The 13264-nt window shown below is 37.4% G+C and overlaps 1 protein-coding gene across 2 annotated transcripts; it reads left to right on the top strand.

Annotated features, from left to right (window-relative positions):
- The first annotated feature begins 2501 nt into the window (after positions 1-2501).
- gab3 (GRB2 associated binding protein 3) lies at positions 2502-13264 on the top strand. Of its 2 annotated transcripts, none has more exons than XM_053331694.1 (10): positions 2502-2632; positions 5645-5945; positions 7839-7995; positions 8092-8543; positions 9344-9393; positions 9662-9902; positions 10271-10361; positions 10801-10885; positions 11856-11975; positions 12491-13264. In XM_053331694.1, the coding sequence occupies exons 1-10, from the start codon at positions 2561-2563 to the stop codon at positions 12605-12607; spliced, it is 1686 nt and encodes a 561-aa protein (XP_053187669.1). In that variant the 5' UTR covers positions 2502-2560; the 3' UTR covers positions 12608-13264. The 2 variants fall into 2 exon arrangements, with proteins under 2 accessions (XP_053187669.1, XP_053187668.1); XM_053331693.1 differs by having other exon boundaries at positions 12488-13264.

Below are 13264 nucleotides of genomic sequence, written 5' to 3'. Positions count from 1 at the left end.
CTCAAATTAAAGTCCGGTTATTGTTTTAACTTTCGTATCGTTGTTGTTATTTTGTGACGTGATGGATCTGAGTATTTGTGTAATTCAGCAACCAATAACTACAAGAAATATGGTTAATGTAACCTCAGATTTTTTATATCAACTGCTGTTAGAGCGACTGACAACTGTTTCGCGCTCTTTCCCTGAAGACTCTTTGGTAAATGCGTAACCGGCTTTTCTTCTTCTGCTTCTCCTTCGATGGTTGATGGCGGTTTCTTCTTCTTCATCAGATATAAACAGATTAAATGCAGCCGAGGTATAATGGCTCCCCTTACAGGAATATATTTAACATTTAACATGATGAGAAATTGGTAATAAAAAAGAAACCCTTTTTCTTTTATACAGTCTATGAAAGAAACAGAGTAAATAGGAAGGAAGGAAGTAGTCAGTTAACATGATGTTATGTATGTAAACCACATGAAACATATCAACAGTAATAATGACTTACTTTATGGAATATTTCACCCAAAACACAAAGAGAGCATAATAATATTGACATAATGTCCATTAATATTTTACCTAAATGAAGATATTATCAACGTGATACACTGTAATGCTGTGTAAGTGTAGGCTAATGTATGTGGGTGTAATTTGAGCTATATTTACGTATATGCAAATCATAATTTGTCTTTTACTGAGTCATGATCTGAAATTTGCCTGGTGACAGACCAGACGTCATAAACTGGATTATTATGTCGCCCTCTGGTGGTCGATCAGGAAAAGTAAAGCGAGGTGACATTGGGGTTTGTTTGCCGTATTTACTGATGAACTGAAATCAGCTGCAGATTGTTAATTTTGAGAGTTCACAATGTTATATTCTGCAGCGAACTTCAAAGTGTTCTGAGATCATCTGTTCAAAATAGTTACAGTAGCTGATTATTCATGATGGGAAGTTCTTTTCATTTAAACAATGAGCATTTATATACTTCTTTTCACAAAGGAAATTTGAAACATGCTGAAAAAAGATGTGGAGGGTTGGTGGGATTTCATTGTTTTAACTGTCATGAGAAGTTATGAGGTGAACTTCTCTATCTGGATGAATGACAACTTCACCTCAAACAACCACAGTGTTGCTTTGTAGTTTAGTTTCATTTGATCGCACGTGTCTGATGTGTTTTGGTAGTGTTTTTGATCTAGTGACTGATAATTATGTTAAAATTAGAACATCAGCTACTACTAATATTTTGCTACAATCAATACCCCAGTTTAAGTAATGTCTATCTACACAGCATGGACCAATGTCCCAAACCAAAGCATTTATAGGCTGAGCTAGTTTGCATTGCTTGTCATTAGATAAGCCTTCATACAAATACACAAAAGTCAACATGAAAATACCTTTTAAAAAACAAACAGCCCAAAACACAAAACTCAACACAACAAAACATAAACAATGATACAATACCACTACTTTTCAACTTGATCCTAGTTATTAGGCATTCATGGATAAGTTTAATGTAGACAAATGTAATTGAATGATAAAATGATGACGGCTTCTTATTTCAAATTTTTAATTGCATGGTTGTCTTAAGAGGCTTGACCGTTGTAGAAGCTGCTTGTGACCAAGATGTTACACAATAACTTAAATGTGAAAAGATTGTGGAATGCATGAAACTATTTGCAGCATAAAATGGTAAACAGTCTCCAGTGTAAATGTATGTAAGTTTGCATACTACTCTACCTACCATGGTTCTCAAATTTAAGGTGGGAATCTATTATTAGACCATAACTTGTTCAATACATTAAACAATTAGATTGAACTCTGCAGCTTCTGATGGGGTTAAAGTCAAGCCTGTCAGAAATCATATGGATGACATGCTGCTCATAATATCGTCATTAGGCCTGAAATGAGCACAGCAGGTTGGTGTTTTGATCAGTAAACTACTGTCACTGTCGCTTATGGTTTCTGTAGAATCCTGAAACCACAAACTGCACCACAGCAGCAAAATGAAATCAGCAAAATGCTTATCATGAAACTTAGGATAAGATCTTTGAACAGCATGTGACTCTGTTACTTTTAGTTACTGGTCAAATACAACTCAGCCCACAAACCTGTCAAACCTCATTAAGTGTAGTTTTTTTTTTTCCTTGAATCCCCCCCACACGCCAACGGCTCTACTGCTCTATCCACTTGCCCGGAGCACTTAAGAAAATAAACAGATAAGTCTCACTCTCTCTTTCTCTCTGTGTCTCTGTCACACACAACACACACACACACACACACACACACACACACACACACACACACACACACACACACACACACACACACACACACACACACACACACACACACACACATTCTCTCTCTCTATCTCTCTCTCTCTCTCTCTCTTTCTCTCTCTCTCTCTCTCTCTCTGTCTCTCTCTCTCTGTCAGTGTGATCAATTTCTTGACTTCCTTCTTTTGGAGTGGCTGGGCTGAATACCAGAACACAGGATATGCTTCACTCTGCTCTCAGTTTCACAGCAGTAGCAGCGGCAGCAGCAGCAGCAGCAGTGAGGACGACACGCTCTGCAGTCAAGATGAGTGCTGGGGATGTGGTCTGCACCGGCTGGCTCATTAAATCCCCTCCGGAGAAGAAACTAAAGAGATTTGTGAGTAGAAGTACACAGAGGACACTTGTAAATGTCCTCTACCATTTTTATACAAGCAGCAGGGATGCCAGGTTGTGCTGTTGAGCCTTGTTTATGTCCGTCTGTCTGTGTGTATGTGATTGTGTGTGTTTTATGATGTGGAATAAGGGTTTAGAAACATATTTCAGGTGTGTATTCTTTTGTTAAACAGAGTTGTAATGTAATCTCCTTTTATATCAATTTCCTCATTCCTATAATAACATCATGCTTGTTGTTTTGGCTTGTGGAATCACTTCATAGTGACAACGACAATGTGTTATGACAACAATGATATGTCAGAAATTGTGATCAGATGTGAAAAATGACTCCTACAGCAAGGATAATTGCTTAAATGAACAGCATATAGGCTTCAGTGTTGTGTGGTTGTTGGGGTGGTCATGTGATAATGTTGAGCTGGCCACTCACTCTGCACTCTGCTGTGTGTTTGTGAGATGAGCGTGTGTATTGTGAAACATGGGAAGTAATGTCAGCGGCAGCCAGACGCTTCAGACAGAAGCAACAAGCAGAAATAGTCCAGCTTTATGATGGCTGTTTGCACTTCCTCTGTACAAGTAGAGGAGGGACATTATTTTGTTCAAACCTGCGGAGGTGCGTGTGAGTGTGTGAGGGGTTTGGGGGTTTGGTGCAGGAAATAGAAACTTTTTTTAGTCCACTATGCAAATCCTGTTGATGCCAGAGGACAAAGTAAATACATGCTTTTCAGACAGTTGTGAGCGCCGATCCATTATCAGCCTGGGTATTCAAATGTCACCTGCAGGCCTGAGCCAATATGAAAATTTTAATTATCTTGGTTAAATGTATCTTGGTATAAGATGTTATCAAATGATGTAAAAAAAAAAAAAGAATGTCCAACGGCATGAAATTATACGTCACTGCAGAATGCTGTGGTGATTTGTTTACTTGTTACACTGCAGCTCCTTACTGTTTTTTTTGGGTGGGGGGGTTTCACATCTTATTAAGAAACAGAAGTGTCACCATACTTCAGAACCAATCCTCTTTGACATGCAACAAGTCATGTTGTGTCATTTTCTAGCAACATTGCATTTCCACTTCCAGTCATGATACATGTACATTTAACGGTCGTCTTCTGTGTCAAGTCAGTCCGCAGCCTGTTGTGTAGTTGGCCCTCACTCACAAGTGCTACTTTCTTATATTGAGATATATAATTATGTAATCAAGTATTGTCTCTTGAAGGTAACAGAAACATTACCTGTTGTTGCTTCCACAGTGTGTGATTTTACTGTGAATTTGCACAAAGCTTTTTGGCTGCTTATTTGTTTTATTGCTTCTTTTAAGGAAAGATTTGACACTGTAAAATCCTCTGAAACTGTTTCTCATAAGATGTTCATAAAAAAGACTAACTTCCACTTCTCAAGGTCATATAATAATAATCCTATAAATCTTAATGTATATTGACTAATATCCCATATTATATATTTTTATTGAAGACATTTTGACATGTCATAGTAAGAAAAGCACAGTTGTAATATATAAAAAGAAAGAGAGCTGATTTCCATTGAGCTGTTTCAGTTTCAGGGTTCTGGTCCTGTGCTGTTGGCTCACTGTCACACTGTCCTGGCTTCATTTGATACCTCGTTAATTAAAATCGTTAATATGATTAGTAACACCTGTGTTTCTACTACAATCATTTTCTTTTTTTTAAAGTGTGCTGCCTGTTATGTTTTAAAGTGTTGTAGATATAAACCTCAGATGAATGTGAATTTTTACCAAAAGAATTGTCACCACCACTGACCACCTTTTAATCACATGACCATAATTCCATAAGTAAGTCACATGATGACAACCAAAAACTTCATCTGCTCGGGAGAACCATGAAATGCATTTGAAAGCACTGGACAATGCTTGTAACCCTGAACTTCAACTTGAGTTTTGTGATGGAGGAGGTTTGTTTTTGGGGGCTTTTTTGAGTTTCTATTTACATTTTGGTGTTAAACATAAATGATACCCACAGGGGAAATACACAAGCGTTAACATGCTCCTAACAGAAAGTAAAGACTGGAAGCCACTTTCATGAAAAAATGAAACTTTCTGATTTCCTCTGACTTACAATTTTTCTGAGAAAGCAAAATTTAAAAAAAAACAACAAAAAAACAAAACCATTAATCAGCTTTCACATTTACTGAGTACCTTTATTAAGTGCTCCTGTAGATACAAAACAACCCATTTTTCAGTGCACAAACTTTCCATATTCAAAACATCATTAGGATTAAATTGCCATTTTTTTTAGTTACGGTTTCCTCATAAACTTGACTGACGTTTTTGGCAGTAAGGGTGGTGTTTCTTACCATTTCCTGGTAAGTTGCTAACTGACTTGTGCAGGAGCTGAATAACCACACGCAGAGAGAAGAAAAAAAGTGCTTTCACAACACAGAAATATAAAGAGGTACTCCACCTCAATCTAAAGCCACAAAGCCAAGTGTGAAAATGACATCCACATCTATGTAGCCTGTGTTTATATTCTTATGAATTCTATGTTGCTATTTTAAATGATGATGTTTAGCACCTAAAATACATCAGGATGATGGCAAATTCAATGCAATGAAGGCTCAGATATTACATATTATAAGTAGTGTAGATGTTTGGAGCTATAAATAATTGTTGACAGTTTCAGTATGAAGTTTTCAGTGAATATGAAGCAGTGACCGTGTACTGTATAAATACCTCTTGAGTTGTATTAGACATTTTCTGTTAAATACAGTGAACTTCCTCTTCTTTGTACTTCTGGGAAATTTGAGTTGAGGTTCCGCTTACTGACCATATCAAAAGCAAAAAATTGAGTTATAAAGTTGCAAAGTAAGCTGTTGTGAGCAGGAGCAGTGATCCAGTTCCCATGACTGGTCATGACTAAAATGTTGGAGGAGGAAAGGGAGATGCTACTGTTAGAATGATAAAGTACTGTGCTCAAAATACCATGTAAGGATACAGTTTAAAGTTTGTTCCTTTCTTTTGTAGGCATGGAGGAAACGCTGGTTTGTGCTCAGGAGAGGTCGCATGAGCGGTAACCCTGATGTGCTGGAATATTATCAAAGTAAGAACTCCAAAAAGCCAATCCGCACCATTGACCTGAAAGAGTGTGAGGTGGAGATGCTGGATGGGCAGCTCAGAATAAAGCGAGACTTCCATGAGAAGCACCTCTTTGTGGTGAAAACCTCATCTCGTGTTTTTTACCTGGTGGCCAAAACTGAGGAGGAGATGAACAGCTGGATCAGTAGCATCAGTCAAATATGCCATTTTGGGAGCCTGGAGGATGCAGGTATAAATACACCCCCAAGTTTTTTTTATTCTATTCAGTTTGAAATGTGGCTGTGTTAAAGCTGTACTTGTCAAGAATTGTGTGCTCTCTTTTAAACCTGTCTGACGGAAAATTACAAAGTAGATGTGTTAAAAAGGACTGTTGAAATCCAGAGGAGAGGTTTTGCTTTCACATACAGGGTGTTGTGAACTGGAAATGTAGAAACTGTAGATACTGTAGAATGAGGTCAAAACTAAATGTTTATTTGGCTCTGTGCGATTATGGAAAAAGTGTCACAGACCAGTCAGGTTTCAAAACTTGAAGATGCAGTTTATTGATGACTTTTAGTATTTAAGTTCTAAATATGTGTAAGTGTGTACATATTATATATGACATACAGTACATATCGAAATATTGTTATATATCACCGCAATTAAGGTCTCAATTTAGAAGTTTTATTTTAAAATTCTTTGATTTAAGGAAACTTTATGGGGAAGATCTGAAGATGAATATGAACCATGCATGTGCTTCAATTGGCAATCAGAGACAAAGGAAGCAGGGACAAGATTAAAACGCAAAATCATATTTAATAAAGCAGATGTTGGTGGTTCAGTTGTTTTAACACAGGCGTCCGTTAAACATGCTGATAAACTTCTCTGTAACTGAGCCTCTAATCCCCCACACACAAACACATGTTGTGACATTGTGGTTAAAAGCATTTGATACAAATCATATCTTGTCTTCTTTCTACAACAACGATACGTAAACACTGCATTATTATGGTTATATTTGAACTCTTTCGGTACACTTCTGGGACACAAATAAATTTAGATGACTACAAAAAAATCGAAGTGGCGTTGTTTGCTGCAGTGTTAGAGGATATAACACCAGATAAGCTGGTAGCCAAATTCACATGAACTGATGAATAATTAGATTGTGACTTGCTTTGGAGCTGCATAGTAGTGGGTTAATTATTTTCTGCATATCACTAAGTCTGACTTTTACTTGGCTTGTGACAACTGTCTTCTTGACTCTCCATTTGCTAACACACCACAGACACATGGATATGAGTTAAATATAACATAAGGGTGATGCTTTACTGTTGCTTCAAATGTAAACATATTTTAAAGGATATGTTGTGAGGACACTTGTCTGTTAGAATACTGTTGTCTGTGTGGAGAAGATAGAGCAACGGTCCAGAGTTGCTGATATGCTTCCCTGCAGTTGACTAAATCACATATGCACACACACACACACACACACACACACACACACACACACACACACACACACACACACACACACACACACACACACACACACAAGTCATCAGTTATAATCTAAAATTATATTCTACACACTCAATTATGTGATACAGATGGTTTATGTAATTGTTTTGATAATATTTGCTTTAATTAAGTGCTAAGTGTTAAGTGAAGTGTTGATCCTGCCTGAATCTCAAGAGTTTTGTTTGAAGGCACCTCACAACTTAGGGAGGAATATAAACTCTTGCACTGTAAATAAAAGACATCACACAGTTTTAAGAGTAGCAAATATCTGATGAGAACACACAAAGACTCCCCTCACATCGTTCTGCAGGAATGGCCTTGAGTGAATGGCTTTGAGTGAAAAGGAATGAAACACATTTCTGAACCAGGGCCAACCTGACTAAAAGGTTGGAGAAGATATAAACAAAAGAGGGAACAAGGAGACAGCCTACATGTTTCTTTTTTTAAATATGCCTGCAAAAAAATCCTCTTATTAGATTCACCTGATGCAATGGTTTAATTGTAAATGTGTGTGCAGTCTGCTTGACACCTGTATGTGTTGTTGCATGATGGCACTTTTCTTATCACTAGTGGTTGTAACATTTCAGAAACTATATCTCTGTCCCCCTCTCCTCTTGCTCAACAGAGAGCTCAGAAGAAGGCTTTCCTCACACCCCAACATCCCTTCAGCCGTCTCCAGACAGCTCTGACAGAGTGTCTGTATCAAGTCAACCAGATTCCAGCCACCCACTGGACTATCTCTTTCTCTCACAGTGTGAGACAGGGAGTGTAAGCACTAGTAGGTATGTACAATCTGTAAAAGCTTTGGCACAAGATGAATTGATGGCTACAGTTTGTGTTTGACAAAAACAGTGTTTTCATTCTTTCCGTATCCGTAGACATGACAGCTTTTCGAACTCGGAGCTCTCTCTGGAGCAGAAGTCATTAGACGATGCCATCAAGGACATGGTTCCCTCACCTCTTTGCTCCGAGTCCTCTTCGGCCTTCATCTCTCATGCTGGCCACAGTCCATGTGTTTTCACACATGGAAGGTCAGCTAACCCTCCCTTGAGCGCTCCATGCACCTCCATGGCTTTCCCATCGTCCTCCTCTTCTCCGCTGCGTCACTGTGCCACAAACGTCTTCCAGTTTGACAGTTATTCTTCTTCTGCACCGTTTGAGACAACGAGTGACAGGCAAACGCCTCCTCCGCTGCCGCCTAAGCCTAACCACCTGTCAGAACAGCAAAGTGAAGAAGTACCTCACAGACTGACTGCATGGAACTTCCCAAGCCATGCTGCATTATTTCCTCGGAGAACCAGTTTTTCAAGCCTGGACCATTTCAAAATAGGTATACTGTCCTCACAGCACACACAGTAGCCCAATCAAATTAAACATTATCTGGGCACTATTTTGTTGGGCAGCATGTAGATAGGGGCAGACTTTACCATTTGGCAAGGTAGGCAACTGCCTGGGTCCTCCAACCAAAAGGGCTCCAAACAGCTATAGATTTATTATGATGCTTGGATATGAAAAATATTGAAATATGTTACAATTCTAACTCATCATACCCTGAAATATCTTGCAAAAGGCCCCCAAAGCACTTAAAAATTATGCAACTGTATACTAGCCTACTTACTTACTGTATATTTCTATTTCTATTTGAGATGAAAACATTGTACTACTACATTTAACTGACAGATAAATGTTACTGGTTACGTTGGAGATTCAGAGTCATATGATGCATTATTACTGATTAAACTGTCCAGCATTATATAAAATAATTAGAAATAAAAGCTCCAAAGGACGTTAAGTAAATGTAGGTATGTTGTTCTAATAATACTTCTGTTTCACTTAAAGTAAAAATATAAATGCATGACTTTTACCTTTTACTGTGTGGTATTAATTAACAACACCCTTGTTGAACTTCACATTAATAGTTTTCCTATTACTGTAATAGTCAACCGTTTTACTTCATAAAAAAGTTTTGAATACTTCTTCTATCACTTCCAATACCAACATTCTCAGTTAGAGAAAGGGTTAAAAGTAAAGCAAAACATTATTTGTTTGTAACAGCTGATTGTTAAGATTAAGAAGTAAACTAATATCTTTTTTCAATGATGTTTTTTTTTTTCATTTTATTTTTTTTAGGAGATGCTGACAGCAGAGCGATGAGGAACAGAAGGCAGAGTCTTAACTTGGTAAGAGAATCAACTCATCAGTGACAGAAAAAGAAAAGAACATATAAGATTAGTTTGAAGAAGAATAGTTTGAGATTTTGGGAAGTACGCTTATTCGTCTTCTTCTTCTAACTCTCTGCAAGAAAGAAATACATGCTGTCAATACAATTTTAAAGATGCTGTAAACTCATACAAATCTTGCACATATGCCCTTTTAAGAAAATGTTCCAGCTGTACTACAATGACATTATCACTTGTCTGAATCTTGTGATGCTTTGTCTTTTGGCAGCCTTGTTTAAATACCACACGAGTTCAAAGCTACCAGGATGAGTCATATGTGCCGATGGCTTCTCCTATTCCTCCTGGTGCCGCTGGTGATTCTGATGGTTATATACCCATGAGCCCTGTGAGCTTCCTTAATACAAACAGCAAAACCGATACCCCTCCGACTCTCAGCCCACTAATATGTCAACCTAGAGATTTCGCACCACCCCCAATTCACCGGCATCTCAAGCCATGCATGAGGAGAGGTGAGAGTCATAACAGGCCTGATTCATTCGTGTTATATTTTTGACATTGCAAGGAACCTTAGCTTATATTTCTACTTAAATTATCTTTGGCTGTGTGTTTTTGAGTGCATTGTCTTAGCTGAGCTTCAAACAATGTTATATAAAATGGTAGAAAATGAGGCATATAAAATAATTATGATCTCATGTGATAATTTACAGACTTAATCGTCAAGTATTTCCTTTGCTTTGATAATGATACACTGCTGTAAATGCCAGTACATGATTCATGGATATCACACGTGTACATTCTCTCCAATGTTTGTCTTTGCTACAAGTCACATTAGATCATTTCAACCAGTTCAGTAACTTTGTCCTTTCATGGTTCACAGCTCGACCTCCACCTCTTGACTTGAGAGGCCTCTCTACAATCACAGAATGTCCCACTCATCTTCCTTTGAGGAGAACTATAACTGATGCATGGTGAGAGAAAAACACTCTTTATCCACAAAAACTGTAATTAAGACACAATCCTCATTCTTTAATCATATAGATTTTAATTCCTACTAGAAGTCACATGCACATTTTGTGTTTTTAAACTAATAAAATGATCTTTTATTGCTGTATTAACTTTCCTAGCATCACAAAGCATTAACTTTGATCCTGCATTAAATTAGCTGTCGATAGGGAGTTTGCAATTCGATATAATTAAATCTAATATTTTACCTTTAAATCATGAGTTAAAGTTAAATCTACTCACCCAGCTCAAGGATTCAAGGATGATATCCTGTCATATTAGATCCTTGTAGTTTAAAATAAGTTTATGGTGTATTTTCTTTCTATTTCTGTATATAGTTGGTAATCTTTGTAGTTTGTTGCTAACTTAAATTCTCACTGTTTTTTGTATTTATTGTAATTGCAGCTTTTCAATGCACGGTCTACCTCTTGAAAGAAGACTTGAGAATGGGGACAATCCAAGAGGTGAAGACACAAACTGCACTGCAATGGTAAGAATGACTATTTTCTAAACATTTTAAACAGTATATAGCACAGTGTAAAGAGTAGGACTTGATCATGCCATTTTAATGATGCTGTCATCTTTCTCTATCAGGCTTTTTGAAATTTAGAGAAGTAACTCAACTAGTATTGTTCCTCTGTGTGTCATTACATACAAACACACTTACATACTCAAACATCAATGTTCAGAGCTAAAATGGTTGATAATTCATCATGGGAAGCACCTCTGATGGTAATATACTCTTAATGTGTGGCTCATTAAGTCCAGCCATCTTACTGACACCCAAAGCTAGATATTATTCACCCATGTTTCACACAACTGTCCTTCAAAGTTGTGAAAAAAACGAAAAAACAAACCCAAAATAGAATATTAAAGTGGAATTTAATAGCACGAAATATCATCTATTATTATTCATCATGTGAACACAAGTCCTTGAATTACTGTGGACTTCAACGTTATCGAGGAATGTAGCCAAAACATTTTCTAGATAATTTTGGACCTCACTCTACTTGAACAATATCATACGACCGTTTGTGAGTGGAAAAATGTCCACACAGTTAAGAATATGGGTGTGTTTCTAAAATATTCTGCTCAGCAAACTTGTTATTGCACTCGGGGCCTTCCAGGATGTGAATATATGTCATAGTGTAAGGTTTTACAAGACTGTTAGTCACAAATGAGTAAAACCAGACTCCCCAACTGTACAACCCTGACAGACTGTAAGTGACTCTCTATGTATTCCTAAACTCAACCCAAGACCCCCTTTTTATTTAATCAATGATTCACTGATAATGCAGCATATACATTATGAAATTAGAATGAGAATGAAAAAACACACTTGCTGGCAAATTTGACTTTGAGCTTTTTAACAGCTCAAAGAATTGTACATATATAAGATCCGTTTAACTGGGAGCAGATGGTGATTGTGCAAGGTTTTAATCTGTTTCCTTCCCTGGCAGGAGTCAAGGCAACAGTTCTTACTCACCTGTAATGGAGCAGGTCAACCCTGGCTGAGACGATCAAACCTTGACTATTTGTCACTGGATTTCAACTGTGCATCTCCATCTCCTGTGCAAAAGGTATGTTTTATGCAGACTTTTGCACCATTATGCAACAGGAGCCTCTGAACAGTAACACAAGATAGCCAAAAGAAATGTTTTACTTTCAGTATTGACAATTGGTTGCAAATGATTCTGTTAATTCCATCATTCTCTCTATCTGCCTACAAGCTTTGGATGTTCAGTGTATTCTGGGAAACAAACTGAATCTATTATTGTACCACACTTTTGAGAAAAGAGAACTGAATCCACAGATTGTTGATTTCCAAAAGCCTCCAGTGGAGGAATTCCTTTAACTAACCTCAACACAGTGAAGTAAACTGCTATTATAACACTAAATAATGCAATTTGTTCAAAACGCCACATGAAATGAGAAATGCAGGATTCAATATGCAATCCTCAAGATTGCAACATGGTTGCTTGTTTGTGCAGATAAAACAGAATCAACATAATCCATTTTTCAACTGTTTTAAGATTGAACCACATCACATCACAATCTCCTCATATGTCTCTATGTCTCTTTCTCTGTCTAGCAGAAGCCATTTCTCTCTGATGACTACAGAGTGGATTACGTGCAGGTGGATGAGAAGAAGACTCAGGCACTGCAAAACACCAAAATGGAGTGGACAGATGTTCGACAGTCAAAAACATAACTGGAAAATGCACAATGAAAATATGAGGCACACTTTGTTTCAAGAAGACCAATATGGACTCATAACACCAGCAAGGAGGACAGACGCGACAAGGACCAAAAGCAATTAAGGAGCACTTTGAAAAACAGTATTGAGATGTTTGCATCATTGAAACACAAAATTGCACTGTAAAACAAAACAAAAATCAATGAACTCTTAGCAGATCTTTACTGTAAATACTGCCGGATTGATCACTGTTCCCAATGATTTTTAATGTAGCATAAGGTTTCACCAAATTTATTTGAAAAGGGCATCACATTACTTCACTGTAAACATTTGTGAGACTTGTTGTAAATATGTAAAATAATTATAATTGTAAAGAAGGAAAATATTTTGACGATAAACATTTTTAAATATTTCTCTCCCTCATTATCTATCCATCCACATCATCCACCCTGAAAAGAACGGCCTATCTCACGCACAGAGGAGGAGTAATACTTGCTGCCACGTCCCAGACTGCTGGCAGATACTGTAAATAAGTGGCACAAACATTACTTTAAGGGCAGTACTGTGTTCACATCAGGTATCACAGATTCTGATGTTCTACTTTTGCCATCTTAAAGTTTGTAAGCTGGAAACTTTAACATGAAGATGTAAACTTTGTTGATACAGCAAAAC

Source organism: Scomber japonicus, chromosome 13, assembly GCF_027409825.1.
Source record: "Scomber japonicus isolate fScoJap1 chromosome 13, fScoJap1.pri, whole genome shotgun sequence".
Classification (NCBI taxonomy): domain Eukaryota; kingdom Metazoa; phylum Chordata; class Actinopteri; order Scombriformes; family Scombridae; genus Scomber; species Scomber japonicus.
The sequence above is the reverse complement of the archived record's forward strand: the minus strand, read 5'-3'. Positions and strand labels throughout refer to the sequence as shown.

Coding starts and splice junctions, on each gene's coding strand:
- gab3 (XM_053331693.1), top strand. CDS start 2,561: ATGAGTGCTGGGGATGTGGTCTGCACCGGCTGGCTCATTAAATCCCCT. Junction 9,903..10,270: donor CAAGCCATGCATGAGGAGAG/GTGAGAGTCATA, acceptor CATGGTTCACAG/CTCGACCTCCACCTCTTGAC. Junction 11,976..12,487: donor CTCCATCTCCTGTGCAAAAG/GTATGTTTTATG, acceptor TTCTCTGTCTAG/CAGAAGCCATTTCTCTCTGA.